This window comes from Monodon monoceros, unplaced genomic scaffold (assembly GCF_005190385.1).
Source record: "Monodon monoceros isolate NGI ecotype Baffin Bay Population unplaced genomic scaffold, NGI_Narwhal_1 Super_Scaffold_16, whole genome shotgun sequence".
Taxonomy (NCBI): Eukaryota; Metazoa; Chordata; class Mammalia; order Artiodactyla; family Monodontidae; genus Monodon; species Monodon monoceros.
Genome location: NW_021703772.1, coordinates 51298394 through 51322592, shown reverse-complemented (window position 1 = coordinate 51322592; position 24199 = coordinate 51298394). Strand labels below are relative to the sequence as shown.

Sequence of the window (24199 nt, the reverse complement as noted above, 5' to 3'; positions counted from 1 at the left end):
TTTAGGATGATTCATTGTCTATTCAGATATTCCAGAGACACAGGGTACATCAAGTTGACTATGGAGATTTAATCCTCTGCTCCTGAGGCTGCTGGGCAAGACTTCCCTTTCTCTTCTTTGTTTGCACAGGTCCCAGGGTTCAGCTTTGGATTTGGACCCGCCTCTGTGTGTAGGTCACCTGAGGGCATCTGTTCTTTGCTCCGACAGTGTGGGGTTAAAGGGGCAGCTGATTCTGGGTCTCTGGCTCACTCAGGCCAGGGGGAGGGAGGGGTACGGATGTGGGTCGAGCTTGCAGTGGCAGAGGCCGGCGTGACGTTGCACCAGCCTGAGGTGCGCCTTGTGTTCTCCCGGGGAAGTTGTCCCTGGATCACGGGACCCTGGTGGTGGCAGGCTGCACAGGCTCCTGGGAGGGGAGGTGTGGAGAGTGACCTGTGCTTGCACACAGGATTCTTGGTGGCTGCAGCAGCAGTCTTAGAGTCTCATGCCCGTCTCTGGGGTCCGCGCTGGTAGCCGCCACTCGGGCCCGTCTCTGGAGCTTGTTTAGGTGGCGCTCTTAATCCCCTGTCCTCGCACGCCAGGAAACAAAGAGGCAAGAAAAAGTCTCTTGCCTCTTTGGCAGCTCCAGACTTTTTCCTGGACTCTCTCCCAGCTAGCTGTGGCACACTAGCCCTTTTTAGGCTCTGTTCACACAGCCAACCCCAGTCCTCTCCCAGAGGTCCGACCTCCGAAGCCGGAGCCTCAGCTCCCAGCTCCGACCCGTCCCAGCAGGTGAGCAGACACACCTCTCGGGCTGGTGAGTGCCGGTCGGCTCCAATCCTCTCTGCGGGAATCTCTCCGCTGTGCCCTCCGCACCCCTGTTGCTGCGCTCTCCTCCGTGGCTCTGAAACCTGCCCCCCTCCGCCACCCACAGTCTCCGCCCGCGAAGGGGCTTCCTAGTGTGTGGAAACCTTTCCTCCTTCACAGCTCCCTCCCACTGGTGCAGGTCCTGTTCCTATTCTTTGTCTCTGTTTTTTCTTTTTTCTTTTGCTCTCCCCAGGTACAGGGGAGTTTCTTGCGTTTTGGGAGGTCTGAGGTCTTCTGCCAGTGTTCAGTAGGTGTTCTGTAGGAGTCGTTCCACATGTAGATGTATTTCTGATGTATTTGTGGGGAGGAAGGTGATCTCCACATCTTACTCTTCCGCCATCTTGAAGCTCCTCAAAACATATTTCTCTAAAACTCTGAAGCAATTTTTTTTGTTGCCTTTGAAGCAGAAACATTTTCATGTAATAAATCTGTGAGCTATTTGTCATTGTAATCTGAATTCTTTAACCTATTATGGATAATTTATTATGGATAAATCACAATTTTTAATCTGAACAGTCTAAACGTTCAAATAATTTAAAGGAATGTCTTTGTCTAGCCTGTGTCAGAACTTATATTTCCCACTTTACATGGAGAATTTCAGATTTAATACTTCCTCTGCTTTTCCATGTGAGGGTGATATCAGCTTCCCTTGTCAACAGTGCTGTTACTGTTCTTTAGCTCATTTCTTTTTATCCTAATTTCCTCATCCCCAATAATCATATGGCAGTGATACCAATTTTAATATATTAATGGGATTTATATCTCATTTTAAAAAATTAGTGCCTTCCTTTTTTTTTTTTTTTTTTTTGGCGGTACGTGGGCTGCTCACTGTTATGGCCTCTCCCGTTGCAGAGCGCAGGCTCATCGGCCATGGCTCGTGGGCCCAGCCGCTCCGCAGCATGTGGGATCTTCCCAGACCGGGGCACGAACCCGTGTCCCCTGCATCGGCAGGTGGACTCTCAACCACTGCACCACCAGGGAAGCCCAGTGCCTTCCTATTTTTTAGGTGTAGAAGAAGAGAAAAGATATAGTCCTGGTTCCATGTATTTGAAATACAGTGCCCAAATATGCCAAATTAGTTTCAAACAAAATTCCTATTTATGATAGAATTAACTACAATAGAGGATCATAGACATTTCCAAATCTCCCCAACTGTTAGAAACATGAAATAATTCTTGCTGACTATATTAGAAAAGGCATCCTGATAAGTTTGCAGGTAGATAATGCCCATTTAACATATGAATATTTGAACATTTCCTGTTTATAATCATAATGCCTTTCACTTATAGATGGAAATGCTTCTAGTTTTTTTTCACCCTCCAGATTTATTGAGATATAATTGACATATAACATTGTATAAGTTTAAAGTGTACAACATGTTGATTTGGTACTTAGAGTATATTGCAAAATAATTACCACCCATAGTGTTAGCTAACACCTCTATCATGTCACATAATTACCATTTTTTTGTGGTAAGTACATTTAAGATCTACTCAATTAGTAACTTGCAAATATATAGTACAGCATTATTAAGTATAATCACCATTCTATATATTAGGTCCCCAGAACTTATTCATCTTTAACTAGACGTTTGTACCCTTTGATCAATACGTCTAGTTTTTAAAGTCCTTTCCCATGTTTGTTTGGTTCTCACAAATCTCAATATATATAACAATATATTATATATTAACTATATACATAAACTATAGAGAGTGAGAAGTGTGGTTCAGTTATCTTTGTTAAACAGAGAAAATGTAAAATGTTTATATGTTCTGTAACAGTGGTCAGCAGACTATGGCCCAGAGGCCAAATCTGACCCACCACCTGCTTTTGAAAATAAAGTTTTATTGGAAGACAGCCCTGCTTATTCATTTATGTATTGCCTATGGCTGCTTTTGTTGTGCAATGGCAGAATTGAGTAGTGACAGAGACCATTAGGCTCACAAAGCTTTAAAACATTTACTATCTGGCCTCTTAATGAAAAAAAAATTTTCTAATCCTGTTCTACAGCAGTTTTTCCTTAAGAACCAATTTAAAACTTTTTCCAACTTTATGATGTCAAAATTAATAGTGTCCAATACATGGCATATACATTTTCTATGGGAACTCTGCATACCACAAGAAATAGACTATGGAATTTCACAGCATTTAATGCTACTATTTTATAATGTAGGAAACAGCATATCAAGATATGCATGTTAATAATAAAATAATTAGGGGAATTTTGATTTATTGATATTGACGTGACTTTACTGAACCAGGGAAGTTCAGAAAAAGTCTCCTCTTAAAAGTGAAACTAATACAGTTCTAATTTAGTATGGTGTACAAGTCCATTCCTATCAATATTTCAGCTTAGCTTGCGTGTAGCTAGCTCTTAACAGAAGAAATTATCAAAAAATTCTTATAGTCTTAAAATAAACACTAAGGCTGATTTAACCTTACTTTTGAACATCATTTCCTACTAACGGAGTTTTACACTTGAGCACAAATATCTGGCTCTTTCTTTAGAAACATCATCTTCAGACAAGATGTGCTCTAATTCTATGATATGTAATGTAAAAATGTATCAATGATAATAGATTCTCACTAGTTGAACATACAAATGAACTAAATACAGGTTCTCTGGAAGGCATACATAACTTCAAATTATTGCCTACCTCTTGTCTTTCTACTCTTAAGATATTTAACTTTGGAGAAATGGGAAAAACCAGACTCCCGTTTATTACTGCTAGAAATTTGAGGAAAATTTATTTCGGAACATAAAATAAAGAACTGGTGTAGATAAATGAAACACAGATGTATAGTAAAGTTAGAAGTTGTTTTTAAAAATGAAACTACAACATTTTAACTGTCAGAATGCTTTCCTTTGGGGTTTTATTTTGATGTATTTCAGCTATCGAAAAATAATGGGATCTTTCCCTTAAAGACCCAAAACCCAACATCTTTCTAAAAAGAAATATGCAACCAACTTTCAAGTGTCTTTTCACGGCTATACTATACTTCTTGTGGGTCTTATCAGTAGCAGTTATATTCAAGTCCTTATGGGTGGCATCTATTCCAAAAACTTATTTCATAATATATCTTCTGAGCGTTACCTTTATTTACCCATTTTCCATTGTAACTTATAGCTTAATTAAACCAAATTAAGGTGCTTCCCTGGTGGTCCAGTGGTAAAGAATCCGCCTTACAATGCAGGGGACGTGGGTTTGATCCCTGGTCAGGGAACTAAGATCCCACATGCCACGGGGCAACTAAGCCCGCGCGCCACAACTACTGAGCTCGCGTGCCTCAATGAGAGAGCCTGCATGCTGCAAACTACAGAGCCCATGCACACTGGAGCCTGTGCCCCGCAGCTAGAGAAAAGAAAACCTACACACCACAACTAGAGAGAAGCCCGTGCACCACAACGAAGAGCCCGTGCACTGCAAAAAAAAAAAAAAAAAAAATCCCATATGCCTCTACGAAGATCCTGTGTGCCACAACTAAGACCCGACGCAGCCAAAAAACAAACAAACAAATTAAAAACATTGATGATCTACTAAATTCAAGGAATGAATACAGTTTGAAAGAAAATCTTATTTAACATTCTCTATTAGTTTGGGGCTAGATACTCTTCCCTCAAGGACTGGTCAACTGTGACAAAGTTGAATAGAGCCAAGATTAAAAAAATTCTATTCTATTTGTTCATTTTCCATTCCTGCTTATACCTCAGTGGTTTCAATAGCTTTCTAGCTGGTTTCCTTTAAGAAGAAACATAATGTCAAAATAGACATAAAAGTTCAATTGCTAAGTACTCAGTGAATGTTAGTTCCCTTTCTTTCTTATCTTACTTCTTTACCTTTCCCCCTCCGTCAGGATTTCCCAAGTCAAAATCACTCTCCTCACCCTTGCCAGAATTTTTTTTCCCTTTTTTAATAACAGTGTTTTTAAAGCTGGTTGATGTTGGTTCTACAGCAAAAGGGAAAGAAAGTGTGAACAGGAATCTCTCACTGCTTCTCCAGGCAAAAAAGTTCTCCTTTGATTCATTTTCTGATCTTACTTGCTTTTCAACATTTTTTTTAAGTGACATTTTAAAGCACTTGCCTGTACCACTAAGATGATAACAACCTTATACTGAAGTTCCTCATTATGACCCTCATTAGTTTGTAAGTTTCTGGGTATCAGAAACTAAATCTTAGTACTCAATTCCTATCTGGGTCAAGTAAATCTCCTTGTACAAAAGCATGACACAACTATTAATTGAATTTTAAAAAAGTGTACATGGATTGAATGATTCTTACTTTAAGTATATTTAAAATTTTATATAATTTGTCAGTAACAAGGGCACTCCAGTCAAAAAATTAAATTTGCAGTAAGTTTTATAAATGTATTACTTTTGTTTGCAAAGTTTAATTCACTAGAAATAACTTTATTTAGCAATAAATATTTCTAAAATTATATGTCTATTCATATATATATATGTATATATACACACACACACACACATACATGCACATAGATGAACTGGGTTTTTCACTGAGATTTTCATATTATAAATCAACTTTGTAAAATGAAAAGTTTTGTTAAAAAGATTAGTAGTATCAAAAGTTGTTTTGATCAAGCCAAATTGACAGCTAAGTCACTTTTATATTGATAGCTGAGTCAAGTCTGTCTGATGGAGAAACCAGGAATTCTAAAAAAATTATAGACTTTGGCAGTCACATTTAAGTACTTTGCAGTTAAAAGCAGCAACGGTTTATTTAACAGGTTGCTTGGAATCAAGTGGAACTTACTGTTTTGGTGTTTTGCCTGACTTTTTTTCCATTTACAAGTGAATCAATGCCCCATAGATAGAAATAGTTTTTTAAATACAGCCAAAATGAAATGCCTAATTTCACCAATATATTTTATTAACTGGAATGATAGTACTCTTTAATGGCATTTGTCTGACACCAGGTTTGTGTATTTCTTCACACATTCTGTTAAATGAATACCTGCCAAAGCAAATATCTGACTGATATTTATACCAGACTGTTTCTACGTAGGAACACTATGTTACACTGCTTGCTTACTTGAAGGAATACAGAAGATTAGAAGTTGTGAATGTTGAATACAAACTTTGGTTTCTTTTTTTGAAATGCTAACTCAAAGTAGAATTTTCAAAACTCAAATTTACTGACAATAAAAGGTACTCACAAACCAGAATCTAAATAACTCCCCCCAAATTGTTCAAATCTTTAATCAATCCTCGATACTAATTTTTATCAAACATCAAGCAATTTTTTTCAAAAGAAAGTTTCTAAAAATATTGACTCAATACAACAATAGAACACCAAAATGGTCTAGGTGTGAATCTTTTTTGATTCACTTGAGTACTGCTTGCATTATGAGGTTTTGTGGTTTATATGAAGGGTCTCTGATGATCAAGTTCATTGTTTTTAAGGTTGAGGAGACTCAAGCGCAAGCCTGAACAGAGAAAAGAGAGCAGAGCCAAGGTCAGCTTTTCTCCTGTTTCTACATGGTGCCTCCAGAATTCCTCCAAGGAGCCCTAGGAGCTACTGGTGGGGCTGTAGAAGGGCTAAGCAGGCAGGACCCCTCACTTTTCCCTCACACACTGCACTCTCTTTAATAAGGGTTATTCTGCTGCACCTCTTTTACATGTTTGAAATTCTAGGTAAGAATGAGTTTGAAGAAAAAGCTCTGTCCCTAAAAAACAAATCTGAAAACCACTGTATTACCTTGTGCACCATAAGGAAGAGGGGGAATATCAGACCCAAATTTGAAATGACGTCCCTGTTAGTAGCCAGCATGAGAAACACTTAGAAATTGCATTCCAAAATAAGGGAAAAGGAATCCTGAATGTAGTTTTTTTGTACAACTAAAGCCCTATTTTATTATTTTTTTTCTTGTACATCAGTTGTTGACTTAGTGTTTCTAGAAATTTGAATTGTACAAAAATGAACAATGAATAAACAAAGTTTGGTAGAGAAACTTCCAATGTGTTTCAGAATGCAAGAACAAGTGAGGCTTACAGAAAAGCATAAGAATAAACTAGTTAACAGAAATCAGAACAATGGAAAGTTAAATGACAGTAAGAGCACCATATGGACTAAAAGACTCAGGAAGAGCTTTCTGGAAAAGAGGCACTCAAGTAAGAGTAGAAGATAAGGGAGATGGCATTCCTGGTGGCAAGAACAACAGAGATGAAGGTAGGGGGGAAATCATGTTTTTTGAAGAGAAAGAAGATACAACCAAATGGAGAGGACTGTTTGTGTCAGTGGGATATGAGCTTGAATTGGTAAAATGGGGTTTTATTGAAGAAGCACCTGGAAGGTAATTGAGAACAGTACATTTAAAGTATGCATAAGGGCAATATGGTACTACCTTTGGTACTCAACAAAAGATGTGCTTTAGTGCTAGCTGGCTGGCAGTGCATTTTGAACATTCAAGGAAGTTTCTTTTATTGTGTTAAATTACTGGTGGTGGAAAAAATGTAGGTGGTACTTCAAAAGATGCTAGATTGTTTTTAGAGATTTAAAATCACATATGCAATAGCAGACACACATGGACATTTTATACTGCTCTCACAACTGTGTTGTCTGGAAAAAAAAAAAGCTTAGGAAGTGTACACCATGACCTAATCCATATCTTTCATGTAATATTTATGTAATTGCATAATTTAAAATTTTTATCATCCCTTTTAAATAATTTGTAAAATAAATTAAGAAATTTTGCTTAATGGTAAGCGCTATGTGTTTGAGAAATGATATTCAAAATAAACTTGTTTCTCGTAGAGTAGAAATACTATTGGATATAGTAGAAAAACAATGGCTATTACTAGATAATTAAAACTGAAGAAAGAACTTCCCTTAAAAAGATTTGAATTAAATGACCCTGGAGAAGTGTTCTTTTCCATTTACAGCTTTTATTTCTGTTTCTTCATTATGCAAGACATGGAGACAAAATTTTACCTAGCATAAATGAATAATATAAAGGAGGAATCAACGGACTAGAAATATCCTTCCAAGGTCAATCCAATGAATGGTCCCTATATTGTATGACTATTAATTTTTAGGCAGAAGCAGATAAACCATCATTTTTTATAAGCAACACATGTTATATAGGTTAAAATCAATCTCAAATGAAAATTATCCAAAAAAATATTTTTAACTTCTAAATATATTTCTTCAATCTCCAGTGTCTTTGGACCACCCAACTGAATGTTAAATGTTTCTATTCTTCTTTTCTTTTTCTTTTACCAAGTCCACTATGGAGGTGTGTGGCTATGCATGCATGTGCCATGGTTCTCCTTTGCTAAAGTCTGATATGGAGAAAATTATTTTTCTAAGGAGAAAAAAATTTTCCTTCTTGGGAATTACCTGGTTTTGCTGGATACTTTGATATTCTTATTGAGGGGTGTGCATGGGAAGTCCATCAAAAGGTATCTTTGAGTGAGAATAGTGGTAACTGGACAGTTTTCTAAAATGAATGGCTTCTATAATGCAGTGTTTTAGTTTTTCTTAGAAGGCAAGCTTGGAAAGAGAGCGGAATTGCATTTAAATAAAACCGTGTTAAGAAAGGGAGGGGAGAAGAGTGATGAGATGGCTAGTTTCAGATAAGAGCATAATTTTGAAGAGTACTGATACCAGATAACAATGTTGATTATAATCTTCTCCTTGGTAGTCCCCCTCCATTTTCCAGCCTTGTAAATCTTAGTAAAATTGACTTCACCTGCTCTGGTATTGTGTGGGTGGACCTGCCTTGAGGATGGGCGTTGGGGAAAGAGCAGAGGCTTCTTGATGTAATAACCTCTGGGTGGCTCACAAGCATAAGGACACATACACATTCACAGACATGCACACACGCAGACCTGTGCATACATGCACACAAATGTATATCGCCATGTAAAAAGCACCTGTCAGCTTAAGCCATTTCCACACTGACCAGGCAAGGTCGGTTCAGGTAAAACTTACACTGGTTTTGAATCACTGTGATTGTACTCATGGTAGAAAATAGAACTTTAAGAGCATTCATAAACTAATTTGGCCCTTTGATAAATCTTTGGAAATGGATAGAAAATTCAGAACTTTTGGTACTTCCAGGGCCACACAGCCTGTGATTATAATCATGCAGAAATTTTCCATCATTTATCTTGTTTTCTTTTGCCGGAGGTTATTTTGTACTTTGGGGATATTAAGAATCAAAACTATGCATTTATATGGATAAAGGACTTCATTCTAATTCGTATTCATAACTCAAGAAACTCCATGTCAGAGTTGTTGAATTACTGCTTTTCATCATGTCTCCCTCTGCACAGTTTAGCTGGATTGGATGTTCTCTAAGACCTATTCTAGTTCAGAAAATATTAGTTATTATAGGACCTCTTAGTATTATGTGTAGATGCTAATATCCAGTGGCATAAAAAGGATTCTGCTGGTAAGGAAAAAGATGGAGCAGTGATGGTTTGGCAGGTAACCAACAGTATAGGTCACCAAGGCAAATCTGAATTTTTGTTGACTAAAGCATAATTTCCTCTAATATTAAGTAGTTAGTTCTATAACAGTATGTAATTTAGCCTGCTTTCTGATTCAGGGATAGGATTTTTTTCTATAAACATTTATTTTTTGTTTCTGAGGCTCTTAACATTGTTAGAACAGGGAAAGCACACATCAATGCATGTGAAATTATTAACATAATTTTTATTGAGTATTCTGAACTAAGAGAAGGAGATAGCTCGTTTGCACATTTCCCCTTTTCTACATCATTCCTAGGGCACATGTTAGAGGTTCTCCATGTACATGGTTGCTGGCTCTTTCTCCTTTATATTAGCTGTTCACATTACCCATGGCCAAAACCTCAATTTCCTGTGTTCCCTTCCTCCTTCCACTTTCCCACCTTTTAAAACATATCCATATCCTTGGAGCCCTATTTGTACTTACGTGATAATGGTTTTATATGGGCTAGATTAACTGTGCTAATATTTACTTTGCTAATGTGTTGGACCTCTAAGGTAATTTAAGGCTTTAATCGTTTCAGAAGTTCAACCCCTTTAAAAAGCTCTTCAGGAATGCTGCCAGTTTACACATCTTGATGGAATGGCCATTTTGGCTTCCGTATCACACTCACAGAAGCAGGCGGCTACAAGAAACGTTGGTTGGCCTGTATGACTCCACTGTCTGGAGTCTGTTCATTATGTCAGCCTGATCTCTCATCTTACGCCATCTCTCATTCCCTCATCAAACTCACACTGCAAATTGCTGGTTTCTGCAGCCATTTTATCCACCCTGTTTCCTGTGTCATCTTGAGTGATTCATATGTGACTTCAATATTTTTAGAGATGCCCCACCCAACACCCTGAACTCATTATTTCTTGACCTCCTCTGCTGCTCAGGCCTGTTAACTCCTTTGGATCTCAGTGATCTACTACCAGTGCTATACCCCAGTGCTACCTTGTCTTCCCCAGAAACTCCTCATCTCTCTTAATTACATTTCATAATCATACTGTCTTAATCTGAGTTCCTGCTTCTTCCAACTATCCCTCTTCTTTACTTCTAGCAAACTAACTCTTTGGCTTCATAAAGAATCTAAAACCTTAGGAAAACAGCAAAGATTCAAGTCTCTGAGCCCCTCTATGATCCTGCTGCTTTATCCTCTGCCCTACCTCTTCCATCCAGTCTGCATTCTGTGGTTTATCTCACCAACTAATCTCTCTACTATCATCACACTCAAGCTCTGAGCTCCTCTCCTGGAGGAATCTAAAATTTTGTCTCTTGAAATTCCACACCTACGTACCTAAGCCTGCCAAATAAAGTTATATCATTGCCATCAGCATTGTAAAGTGGTTAAGAGCATGGACTCTGGAGCCTGACCACCAAAGCTCAGTTCCTGGCTCCTCCACTTACTAGCTGGGTGCCCTTACCAAAACAGCGTGACCACTTTGTGCCTCATTTTCTTCATCTGTAACAAGGTAATAATAACTGAACACATCTCATAGAGATGCTATGATGAATAAATGAGCTAATATTTATAAGGTGCTTAGAGAGGTATGTAACTGTTAAATAAACAAGTATTCTACTTCTCCCTTGTAGTTTTTATTCCATTTTTAATAACAGCTATTTCAAAACTTCACTCTCTTTAATTCTCCAAAAAGCTCACTCTCCATCACTTCAACAGATGATCTGGCCTCATTCTCAGAGTATATATAGGACAGTAGGTGTGAATTCCTTTAAATTATCTTACCCTAGAAATTTAACTACATTGGTGCATTTATATCTCTTTCCAATCTAAAATAAAGAAATCACCTTCTAAAATTAAGTTTCCTCCCTTCAAATACCTAACCTTTTCTGTGTATATTTAACTTTTCTCTGTCTACTTGTTCCTTTCTTTAACCAGTAAACATGTTTTAATTCCCATGCATTCCCCTCAAAAATAACCAAAAATCCTTCTTCAACTCTACATTTCCTTTTATCTATTTTCCTATCTTTGTCTTTCTCTTCATCAGATGCCTACATTTCCTGTTTCTACCTTTACCTCTTTCATGACTATGTTACTCAGAAATGATAGTAATTGTAAGAAGGTCTAATATTAAAATCAAGTGGGAATAAACTTTAAGGGATCAAAACTTTAGAACTTGGCTTTTTCCCAACCTTAGCCAGACATAGATATTCATGATCTTGAATGCTCGTATATTTATATAACGGCTTTCCTGCTCTTTTGTTCTACCATAACGAATTAATTGTTATCATTTGACTACCCATGCTATTTCCTGTTTCCCTCTTCTAAAAGGAATTAGCCCTACAGACTCCCACTACAATCAAGGCTTCACTCTTCACCATTCCACCACAATTACTGTCAAGGTCAGCAATAACAACTCGATTTCCAAATCCAGAGGTCAATTCTCAGTGTTCATCTTAATCAACTTCTCAGGAAGTTGGTAGAATTTACCATTTCCTCTTCTTTAAAACCTTTTTTTTTTCAGTTGCCTTCTGGATACTACTTTCAGTTCTCTTCCTACCTTGCTAGTTGATCTTTCTTAGCCTCCTCTGATGGATGCTTCTCAATTATCTGCCTCTAAAATGTGAAGTACCCCAAGACACTATCCTTAGATAGCTCTTCTTAACATTCTTCACCAATTCCCCCATGGTGGCCCCAGCTAATTTTTGAGCTTTAGATACCACCTATATGCTGATGACTCCTAACCTTATGTGCTAGTCCACATTTTCCCCTTGAACTCTATACTCATATATCCAAATGCTTACTCAATATATCCACTTAGATGTCTAACAGGCTTTTCAAACTTAACACACTGAACAAACTTTTATTTCTCCCAGAACTCCTCCACCTTTAATCTTCTTCATTTCAGTCAGAGAGAGTGTATGAATTTAATAGTTTATACTGGTAAAAGAATGAAAGCCAGTGAAGGAGACTGGGAAGTAGTAAAATGTAAGATCAAGAAAGAAATGTGAGGCATAATCAATCCTGACAAGAGGTATAAAGATACCTATAAAATTAGGGCTGAAAGGATCCACTAGACTTGACATTTTAGAAGTCATTGATGACTACTGCCTTAATAGGCTTAGAATAGCTTACCTGGGAAATAGGAAGAAGGCTGACCAGAATCATATAGAAAAAATGGCTGTCTGATATTAATGATGCCAAACACACACACACACACACCCTTACAATATTTAAGCCAAACTTTCATTCAGAGTTCCACCTTTGTACTGTAATTTCTCTTTTTTTTTTTTTTTTGATGTGGACCATTTTAAAAGTCTTTTTTGAATTTGTTACAATATGGCTTCTGCTTTACGTTTTGGTTTTTCAGCCACGAGGCGCGTGGGATCTTAGCTCCCCGACCGGGGATTGAACCCATACCCCCTGCACTGGAAGGCAAAGTATTAACCACTGGACCGCCAGGGAAGTCCCTGTATTGTATTTCTGACTGCTTGGGGCTACATCTCTTATATGTATTATAAGTACCTCATATCTAATATGTCCAATAATGAACTCATTTCCTTTCTTCTCTGTTCTCCTTACTCTCAAGCAAATTAATGCCTAATCATTCTAAATTCTCTATCATGTTGAATGACACCAATACCTATCCATTACCTAAAGTACAAAGCAAACCTGGGGATCATTCTATTTCTTCCTCCCCACCCACTTCTAATCTGTCAAATCTGATTGCAGCCCTTATCATCTCCACTGGTCTAACTCAAGTCTTTATAAACCTCCGTCCTCCAACCCCTGCCACCAAACTAATAAGCCTCCTACCTGGTTCCCTTGCCTGAGGCTTTCCCATGCCCTATTCTTTCAACTGTATAGTTACAGTTATCTTTCAGTAAAGCACTTTAGTTAAAAACTGAAAGCTGCTTCCAACTTCACACTGGCAGTAATACACTCCCTTAAAATAGCACACCAAGGCCTTTAAAATTTGGCTCTCACCTACCATTTCAACCTCAGTTTATGACAGTTCCTCACTTGCCTTAACATAATCAAACTGAAAAATACACTGCATGGGGTCAGACACATACTTCCCACACTTCTATCTCTGGAATACCTAGAGCTTTCAAAGTTCAAATAAGTTTTTATCCTTAAATTGTAAATACAATTTTTAAAAGTTTGAAAAATAAAAGAAAAAAATTTAGCCATAATATTGTCATTTAACAGAACATCTTGGTTTCCCTCCTAACGTTCCTCTCTGAAAGTACATATTTGTAAACATATAATTTTGCTTAAGATTCTCACATATTTTATTTAGCTATTCCTTGTTAGGTTGCAGAAAAGAAATATCAAAAATTATAAAATTTATTTTGATAAAAAGAAATAAATGGGGCTTCCCTGGTGGCGCAGTGGTTGAGAGTCCACCTGCCGATGCAGGGGACACGGGTTCGTGCCCCGATCCGCGAAGATCCCACATGCCGCGGAGCGGCTGGGCCCGTGAGCCATGGCCGCTGATCCTGCGCGTCCGGAGCCTGTGCTCCGCAACGGGAGAGGCCACAACAGTGAGAGGCCCGCATACCACAAAAAAAAAAAAGAAAGAAATGAAAGAAAAAAGAGGAAAAAAAACAAGGGTGGGGACAGAATCGAGCCATGAATAAAGTTTAAGATGCATTCCATGATGACCTACTCATCTACCATGAGTTAGCCACACATTTGGCTTTCAATTTTCTAGCTGCCAATGTGAAAAGAGAAACTCTGTCAGTTATCTAACTCCCAGTGCCCGTGAGATTAACCAAAAATGTCCTGGTAATTTTTAACTCTTTTTGGAACAAATATTGTGAAAAGATATTTCTCCTGAGGTTCTCCTGAAGGGAATACAGGGTGATATACTTAACAACCTCTGGGAAGATTCTTTATTGGAGATGGCACATCTCATTTCATGTCACTGCTCAAATCAAGAATCAGTATAGGCAGATGCCATTGCACAAATCATAGAGTAATTCTGTAAAAACCATCTTCTTGGAAATCATTTGATACTATCAAGGCACCCAGCTCTTTGCTGGTCTGCTTTAAATCATGAGTAAATATAATATATTGAAATACTCACATATCATATATGTTAGTCACAGTAGTGACTGAAGTTTATCCTTCAGAAAAACTTTCTGAATATTGTTTCTTTTCAAGATAGAGTTTAAAATAGTTCTTAGGTGAAATCTTAAAACGTCATGTCCCATACTGGGCAGTTGAAGCTTGCTTGGAAGACCAGATTTTAGGTTGAGAAGCAAAAACTCCCTCTTTTTGATCAGGAACATTGTTCCCTTTGAGAAAGTCCTCTGAGTGCAAGAATGTGGCTGGGCCAGGGATGTTACAGTCTTGGGCTTTTGCATCTAATAAAGAACAGAATGTTATCCTAGAAGGACTCAAACATAACCTGAATAACATACTTGTTTGCAGAGATTCTCACTGTCTCCAACCTTGAGTCCTCTCCAGAAATATGGATAGGTGGAGCTACAGATTTTGGGCCAGAAGTATCAACTTTACTTCTGTAATATTACATGCTAGTAAGAAACCTGAATACTCAAATCTTTGTTTTTACATTCTCTGAGTTTTTCAGAAGATTTGGTGAGATTAAAAACAATTTTTCTACCTTTGCCTTTGTGTTTGCAGGACTGTTGAGTTATGGATTCTCGTCCCTCAATAATTCTGTCACTAAGATGGCTGACCTTAGGCAGGCTTCTTAAAATTTCTGAGCTTAGTTTTCCTCCCTTGTGAAATGAGGGAGTCTAGTAGGTAATCGCCTCCCTTGAATTCCCTCTGCCCATCAGCTGTAAGTGAAGAATCCCCTCAGTTTGATGACAGTAAGTGGTTGCTAATGTTTAACAGCAGACCTGGAGTATCTAAGACAGTCACACATCTTGGCTAAGAGCATGGGCTTTGCAGGGGAAAAGTCCTGGTTCCACTCTGCCCCTTACTAGTATGTGGCCTGGGGCAAGTATTAACCTCTCTGAAGCTCAGTTTCCCTTCTGTAAAGTGAAAGTAATATAAGCTCTTATAGAGTTGTACTAAATGAGACAGTATAAATCCAGGTATAAATACTGTGTCTGGAACAAAGCAAGTGCTCAATCAAAACTATCAATTTTTAATATTATTACCCTGGGTCCACTGAAATAATTGCTCTTCTAACAGCATTTCTCCAAGTTGAATATCAGCACTAGTGTAATTACAGTGTTTAAAGGTTTTAATTACAGTGTTTAAAGGTTTTAAGGTGCCAACTTGAGTTGACTTGTTTTAGAAAAAAATTGGAAAGACATAGGCTCAGGGAAATTTTTAAAAATTAAGCAAAACAACCTGTGTGCTGACCTTTACCCTGTAGTTCTTTTATTTAATAACCGTCTGTTAGCAAACACCACTTTAAGCTGTTTGATTAGTCCTAATGTAATCCAGGCCAAATATGCTACCTAACAGCAATAATAAACTTTTTCGCCTCAAAGAAATTTTAATGGCATTTGCTTTACTTTTCTGTTTGTTTTAAAACAAGATTGTGAAGAAGTTCTTAGTTTGGGGTTCCCATCAATAGATGTTTAGTCCTTTTAACTTTTGATCATATGTAGATTATATTTCAATACAACTAAGTACAATAAAATCATTCTTAGATAGCAGAGATAAGCTTTGAAGGCTAAGTACTTATTTTATAATTTTAAAGCAATTGTTTACCCACAAAAGAAAAGGAAAAAAATTCCCCCAAATGTGGGAAACCGGAGTTCTTTGCTGTGCTCTTAACTACAGCAGGAAATACGTGTTTGTTTATTATGACCCTAGTGCTTCCATAGCCAGATTAACATTCAAACACAGAGTTTTTATTCCTCTTAACCAACAATTGTCACCCTGACTGTGGAAACTGATAATTTGCAGGGAGTTCGAGAAGAATACTTGTATAATTACATCCACCAGAGCCTGGCTTGTACCCACAACTTGGCGATAAATTCTTTGTGAACAGAGAACACTTCTAAGAGTAGGTCCCCCTACAGGGTGTATTAATTAACACGCGGTAATGTGCTGGGTCAACCTTTGTCAAACATGACTTTCAAGGACTATCAAATTTTATAGCAAAAGAGTTCAGAATTACCATTATATGTTAAGGAAGTGTCCTTGTTGATTCTAGGTTTTTCCTCATTCATGAGATGTGAGCCTCAACTGATTTGTAACCGGTTGTGAAAGAGTAATCACTTGTATTGCTGCTAGAAAGTTCTCTGCAGGATAAAAGGTGAGTAATATATTTTATAGATAGATAAATAAGACTCTACACCGATGCTTAAGTCCTGAATACCTGCATGTTAAAACCCCAAATTTATCAAGCCATTGTAGAGACATATTAATTCAATTTTAAAAGTTCTTAGGGGGCTTCCCTGGTGGCGCAGTGGTTGAGAGTCCGCCTGCTGATGCAGGGGACACGGGTTCGTGCCCCAGTCTGGGAGGATCCCACATGCCGCGGAGCGGCTGGGCCCGTGAGCCATGGCCGCTGGGCCTGCGCGTCCGGAGTCTATGCCCCGCAACGGGAGAGGCCACAACAGTGAGAGGCCCGTGTACCGCAAAAAAAAAAAAAAAAAAAAAAAAAGTTCTTAGGAACTAGCTTATTATTTTCTGTCTCTATAGCTGTTATTTCCTTCAATATTTTATTATTGGATTAACTCTCATAGAACTTCACTTATTTTAAAAGCAATTTTAAAGGATTGCTTACTGAATTTATACACAACTTTATTTTCTTAATACACAACTTTCTAAAAATTGCTTATAATCATTATTTGTTTGCCAAAATGATTTAATCAGAGGAAAGAGATTATTAAGTGGATACATCTTATAGCTTCTGAATTAAGGGAGACACAAAGGGGGATTTAAAACTGTCACTAAGCTCTAAGGGATCTCCTGGCCCTGCCCACCAATACAGTGCTGGTGGAAACTGAGTGTCCTTGTTTTGACGGCCTACCTGCTCAATCTTGTACTTTTTGGTTAGTGATGGTAAGGAAAGTTGGTGGAGCTGAATGTAAAGAATAGCCAAAAATGGTTTAGCAGAATCCTGTCTGAATCTGGCAGAAAACCCGCTTTCTCCCCATTTTGTCCACCCTCAAACTTGCCAAGCCTTGTTCACTTTGGCTTTATTTTAAAAATGCATTTCTGGTGAGTGAGGAAAGGTTTTGTACTGTGTTTTCAATGACTCACCCAAAATAACTCCATTCAACTTGTAAACGGTCCTGTTCTGAATGCAGACTGTGTTTGTTCTGAGATGGGCATGAAGGGGCTGCAGAATGGAGATTAGAGAGGGGAAATATGGTGGGATAGGCCAGTGCAGTTTATATTTATTCAGGTTCAGGAACACATCAGAATTACTTTTTAAAAAGACATTGTGTGTGTGTGTGTGTGTGTGTGTGTGTGTGTGTGTGTGTGGTGTGTTTTAAAAAAACATTTATGAGGTCTGTACCCGTTAAAGCTTTTAAAGATACATTGTATTACATAGATACATGGTTCATCTAGTTACCAACCTTTTTTCTGATCCTCATAAAATGTGGAAGGGGAGATTTACATGTAAATATATAATTCCAAATATATGCATAGTGAAATCATATTTTACAGTTCTAAATGCCTTCAAATAGGAAGAATCATATAGGTAACATAAGAGCTAGAAATTAATCTTAAATTAGGAAAAAAACGTGTATCAATAAATGGATCATATAAAAGTAGTGTTAAAACTCGAAAATGCAATAATGACTCCCTCTTGTTTTGTTGTGTACCGCAGAAAAATGTTTTATATCAAGTGGCATAGATTGAACATCTGATATCTATAAATATACCTTTTCCAAAGCTTTTATGATTCAAAATATCAGAGACCTTTAAAAACAATATTTTAGGGCAGGACTGAAAAGAAAATGAAGAAAAGGACTGATCTAAACATGAGCATTAAAGCTTCACAGATGAATTAAAAACATTTTGGCTTTCCCATGTGTTACTATGTCCAGTTATGAGGATTTCAAAACCTCCTTTGAGTTGTTTCATGAATTTATGAAACAGACCAAATAAAGCTTATTCTGTTATATAATCTTGCTTCACCCATTGTTGATGAAGAATAGATGAGCCATTCTTACCTGTTGCTCAGAAACACCAGAGAATTGAGCCACTGAAAAGAAAACAAGCAGTCTAACAACGTTTTACCATGGGGAGGGTAAATTTAGCACTATGTGGCAAACTGAAGAAATTGTGATCTGGGAACAGTGAAATGAATGATAAACGACAAGCTTTAGCATGCACAAAATCAGAAAGTATATAAACTTACCCAGATTATGTAAATAATTTGCAAGGCAAAGTTCCAGTGGTATTAACACCTGCTTCTTCCGATGTGTACCTGGGAGAATGAAGGAAATCAAAATAGATGGTTTTGCTATGTTAATGCTTACTTATGAGGACAATGAACTAGTATAATAAGAGTTTTTGCTAATGTAGAAAAACCCAAAAGTATAGGTAATAGGTTTATAGACCTTAAATATTTAATTTTATTACTTTAAAATATACACAATAACCAGAAATATTTTAATGGTTAATAATGACAAAGAAATATATCAAAAAATCAGTCTAAGTCAGACTAACCACCTTTCCTCATAGTTCAATTACATGATTTGTAAATAAACCTTTGAAAGTTTTTGAAGAATTCATTCATTCAGTAACATTTCCCTTTTATCCTCTTTTATCCTATTGTAAATCATTCCACTGGTATCCCTGGAAATGTTAACAGTTATGTTGAGGGGGCCCAAAACATTACATGTTGAAATGAATTTTAGAAATGCTGGGTTAAGCAAAGTTAAACAGTTTTATTTAAAAAAAATAAATCTTGAAAACTTCGCAAGTCTTCAACATTCACTGCGACTGGGATGGGCTTGGGGGAGGCGAAAATATGCAGAGTTTACCAAACTTACTTTATACAGAATTCTTTCCTCCAGGCAATTCTATTATTAAGACAAAAGGGATCTGGGAGGTGTAAGGTAAATAGAATGGCAGATTAAATAAAAAGTGTAGCATTTTATATTTCAATTTGGTAAACTGCAGCACTATACCACTCTCTGATCAGATTCCTAATTACTAAGATTTTGATGCACAAAATAAAATTTTTAATTATGTAAATACTAAAGAAACAATACCTTAACTAGAACCAAAATGCCTTAGCTTACCTAGTAGTAAATCTTGTTTTGTAATTTGGAGGCATGTGTTAAGGCCTAGAAAAGCAAAAAATAAGTAATTAATTAAACTGAGCATAATGTTTCACTTTTGATATATGCTTTTACCATTTAAAATTGCCTCATTTAACTAGTCTGTTTTCTGTCCTAGCCTGAATTTATGCCATTTAAAAAATTCAGCTGCATAAGCATGAAGACAGATGCCATTTACTATAAGAATAATCCCCCCATATAAAATTAACTGATTTTTGTCTGCTGCAATATAATAATGCCAAGAGCTATACTGAGCAACCACTTTATTTCATATAATCCTCACATCACCTTGGGAAGGTAGTTACCATGATTGCAACTTCACAGATGAGGAATGTGATAGCCAGAGATATTAGCTGTCTTACCCTAGGCCACACAACTAGAAAGAGACAGAAACAGATTTCAAACTTCAGTCTGACACCAAAGACCCTACTGTTCCCACTACATCATGCTGGATGGGATTATCCACATCTAACATAAATGTATTTCTTCCTCCACCTTGTAGGCTTTAGTAACTCAGACATTATTCTTTATGTAGAACTTCTGCAACGTTGATTGGCAGTGGGTCTACAATACAGTACTTGTTTAGAAAAAAAAATCCTTGCAGAAGCAAGCAAACAACTAGACTCCTCAGGTGTAGTATGGCATTCATTTCTGAATAAATTAAACACCTTGGGCAGTTTTCCAAAATCTCGAAGTTGAGAATACAATTAAAACCCCTTATTTTTCAAAATAGCTTGCTGTTTCAAGGATTTCCTTCTTTATTAGCTCTGTATCCTCAACGTTTTACATTAAAATTATCATGTAGAAGAAAACATATGATTGTGCTATTGGTGACTCAAGAATTGCTGTACTCTATTCTAATGTTACCTGCTGGCAATTTTTCCCCCTTTCTTTATCATTTGACTTGGTGGTTTGCTTTTTAAATATAAAATGTGGTTCATTATTCTCAAAAATTCTTTATTGTCTTAAAGTATTTAAACAACAAAACTAAGTAAAAGTTAATAGGCCATAGAGAAACAACATAAAGCAAGTAAATATTTTATCCATTTGACAGTCCATTCTGAAGAATGTAAAGCATAGAAAATTTACCTCAAGAGAACTCAATGTTCCTTGTGGGATTAGCACTGTACTAAAAGTGTAAGGTGTGCAAGAAGAATATAGAATAACGTTCTTTAGTCTCCATTTACCGTCTGCCTAGGAAGTCAAACATACCCTCAGAAGCCAGTCATATTATTTACTGCACAGTTCAGTCCCAAAATAAATGAGACAGACATTCAGTTATATACCAGGGAATTGTGGAAAATATGTGACCAGAGGTGGTGGAAAGACGTAGTCCAGGAAAAGTTCTGGATCAGCTGGATCTTGAAGATCATTAAGGTATTGGACAGAAAGAACAGGAATGAAATGAGAGGCTAGGATAGAGAGTTAGCAACAGCATGTGGAAATGATGGAACTGGGTAGGGTGGGGTCCATCAGGGCCCTGAATGAAACTGAAGACAGCATACTTTGTTCTCTGTGGCTTCTGACCAGCCCTTTCAGTGCCTTCTCTCCAGGTACCTCCCTCACTTGCTTTCCTGCTCACCTTTCCTACAGGCAGCTAGACACTGGCCTATTTTGAAGAACCATTAAGCTGTTAGCTGCATTTTGCTATAGGACTCTTGAAGGCTGGAAAGCTTTTCAGATTCAAAGAAAAAATTTTTTAAGATTCAAAGAAAAAATAGTGAAACGTCAAGGCAATGAGATACCAGTATCCCTGTTCTAGCTCCCCCTCATATTTCACAGTATAAGGCCCAGAATGATATTATCATGGTTCTGGGAAGTTTGTCTGGATCTTGGATATGATGTTGAATAGGATTTTATAGTCTTTCTGCTAATAAGATTTTAAAAATAACAAAAGGGACTGCTCAAACTCATTTTTAAAATGTTCTAAACCTTTACATCATTTGTATCTTGTAGCACCAAAATCCAAGCAAGTATTTCTACTTTTTCTCAGCTGTTCCTTGCTCTATTTTCCTTCACCTCTCTATGTCTAATTTCAATGTGGAATTTCCAGATTAAACCTTTCATACATAACACGACCACAACAAATAACTTTCTTAAGCGTGAAAGCAGCACTCCACGAAGCTTAGTCTTTTCCAGTTTTGATATTTTGACAAGAAATACCAATTACGCGCCTCTTTCTCCCATCTTTCTCCACCATTTCTTGGACAGAATTCTTTGGACTCCTCGAAGAATAACTTCCAGCGAGCCCAAGCAGACACTCAGTTTGGACGCAGTGAAGAAGGGCGTTGAGTGAAACTTGGCCTTTCCACATTCCTTCTGTTTTTGGGGTGAGAGGAGAAGTTAATAAGCAAAGATTACTAACCAACAAGGAACCAAATTTCGCCTGCTCCGCCGGCCGCGGCGGGGTACGGGGGATAGGGGACAGAGGGCGGGTGGCAGGGGACAGAGGTCGGGGGACAGGGGGCGGGCCTTTCCACTCCGCGCTCGCCGCGCCCCGCCCTGCGCGCCCCCGGCCGGAAGGGGGCGTGGAACGCCGCTGAGGGAGGGGCGCGCTGACGCGCGGCGGCCGGCCAGGCCCCTGGCGCGTCAGGCTGAGGCGGGAGGCGGGGCGGGGGCCGAGGGGAGGGCGGGGCGGGGGCCGAGGGGAGGGCGGGGCGGGGGCCGAGGGGAGGGCGGGGCGGGGGCCGAGGGGAGGGCGGGGCGGGGAGCCGGGACTGGGGCCGGCCGGCGCTCGGCTCCCAGCCGCGCTCGCTCGAGCCGCTCGCGCTCCCGCGCCGCGCCCGGCCGGCTTCATGTGAAACGCTGGCCCTCCGCCCCCTCCCTCCCCTTCCTTCCCTCCCTTCCTCCCTCCCGTCCCCTCCTCCTCCTCCTCCTCCTCCTCCTCCTCCTCCTCCTCCCCCCGCGCCTGCTCCAGCTCCCCGGGGCCCCCAGCCCGGCCGGGCGCTGACCGCAGGGGCTGGGGTCCCAGCCGCCGCCTTGTCTCTCACAGGCTCCGGTTGGGGTTGCGGAGCCCCCGGTGCAGCCATGGACCGGCCCCTGGTGGCGTCGGCGGAGGCGGAGGAGGAACTGGAGTGGCAAGTGGCGAGTCGCAGGAGGAAGGCCTGGGCCAAGTGCCGCGGCTCCTGGCAGGCGTCGGAGACGGAGGACCTGTCCACAGAAGCGACGACGCAGGACGAGGACGAGGACGACGAGGAAGACCTCTCTGGAGCGAAGCTGCCGGCAGCCGCGGGGAGAGGTCCGTGCGCCCCGCGGGGCAGCGGCGGGCGGGGAGCTCGGGGAAGTTCGGGCGGGCGGGGAAAAGTCTCGTGCGCTTTGGGCGACTGCTGTGAGTTCTGGAAGATCGTCCTGGGCTCGAGAGGCCGAGGGGAGAGGGGACACTTCCGACCTTTAAACGTGCGTGCTTGGTAAGGCGTCTCCAGCGTCGAGACACCCAGGTGCTATCATTTCCCTTCAGATGGTCTCTAAGCCGTGTTGCTTAGGCTGCATTTTGCCCCCAGTAGATTTTCCTACCTGGGGGTATCCAGGATGACCCCACAGTCGGAGTCCTCCTGGGGTCGGTAACGAGCTGTCCCCTCGCTCTGCCCCGCAGGAAACGTGCCCAACGAGAAGATCGCGATATGGCTCAAGGACTGCCGGTGAGTCCTCGGTTGCGCCGCTCGCGTCCCGGGGAAAGATCAGCGCTGATGGGACGCCTGGGCGGAGTGACTCGGGCCGCCGTCCTTGCGGGTCCCTTGGACCTCGTAAGCCATAAACCGGAAAGTGAGCCGGCGGATAGCTTCCTCCTTTAAGCGATTAGAAATGGAAGTGCTGTGACCGCCGATTATTTGGTGACCGTGTTGACTTAACAGTTATTAGGACTTCAGCTCCGGTGCGTGATGTTAGCATCAGAGATCAGAAACCTGAAACAGATAATCATGCCATGTTATTATGCTTGCCCTGTTTCTATTTGAAAGGATTGTCACATTTCACACAGTATTTTATTTTGCTTTTGTTTTGACATGTGTATATCTGGCAGAAGAGCCATTTCCCTTTCAAATGTGTTTTAGATGAATGTAATTTACTTAACTACACTAACCGGGCTTTAACTTTATGTTGGTGCCTTAATTCTGTTTGGAGAGCTGTTAAAACTAGCTAACTACTTTGTTCTAGCTTACTTCTTGGACATGCATTTGTCAGATGGCCCTGGAATTCATAGAAGGGAAATAGAGCTTTGAAGACATTCAGGCTGCATAAATCTGTTTAATTACATGCTTTGGTAGCTGGTACAGAAATGTTTGATAAAGTACAGAGGAGATTAATCGTATCTTACTACAGTAAAATGTACTTGTTTCATATTTTAATTATTTTTTTCCAACTTATTTGCTACTTATAAAATCTCACATGAAGAATGTTGGCTTTTTAACTTTTGTTAAGGTGTTCGCTTCTGTACATATTTTTTGCCATCTCAATTTGGGCTTTTCTTAATCTTTTGTCCAAGTACCAGAGTTTGAGAAGTCTTTTCTGGTGGGGAGAGAGAAATGATTCTTATATATGCCAGTTTATTTTTCTTTCTTAAAGACATAAAATATTGGCCATTACTCTGTTGCTATCCTGTTTTGGTGAATTGCCTGGAGCCTTACTGAACACTCTTTATTATAGAGCTCTTTAACCTTTATTGAGGATGTCATAGAACCTTCTGAGAT

General features: G+C 39.3%; 1 protein-coding gene and 1 long non-coding RNA gene across 6 annotated transcripts in view; one reads left to right on the top strand and one right to left on the bottom strand.

Annotated features, from left to right (window-relative positions):
* Window positions 1-841: 841 nt before the first annotated feature.
* Window positions 842-19515, bottom strand: LOC114896628. The gene is made up of 4 exons (XR_003793852.1): window positions 19476-19515; window positions 18587-18655; window positions 17479-17557; window positions 842-1239 (listed from the first exon to the last, which is right to left on the bottom strand). It is a non-coding gene; the product is annotated as an uncharacterized LOC114896628 (long non-coding RNA).
* A 2809-nt stretch (window positions 19516-22324) lies between these two features.
* The window catches only part of ITPRID2 (ITPR interacting domain containing 2), a 39143-nt gene continuing 37268 nt past the window's right edge, over window positions 22325-24199 (top strand). For 3 of the 5 annotated variants that reach the window (XM_029224672.1, XM_029224673.1, XM_029224669.1), the window contains exons 1-2: window positions 22381-22752; window positions 23107-23152. In XM_029224672.1, the coding sequence (XP_029080505.1) occupies window positions 22542-22752; window positions 23107-23152 (257 nt within the window). In that variant the 5' untranslated portion in view covers window positions 22381-22541. Of the gene's footprint in view, window positions 22753-23106; window positions 23153-24199 lie in introns of all 5 variants that reach the window. The other 2 variants (XM_029224668.1, XM_029224671.1) reach the window with 2 other exon arrangements.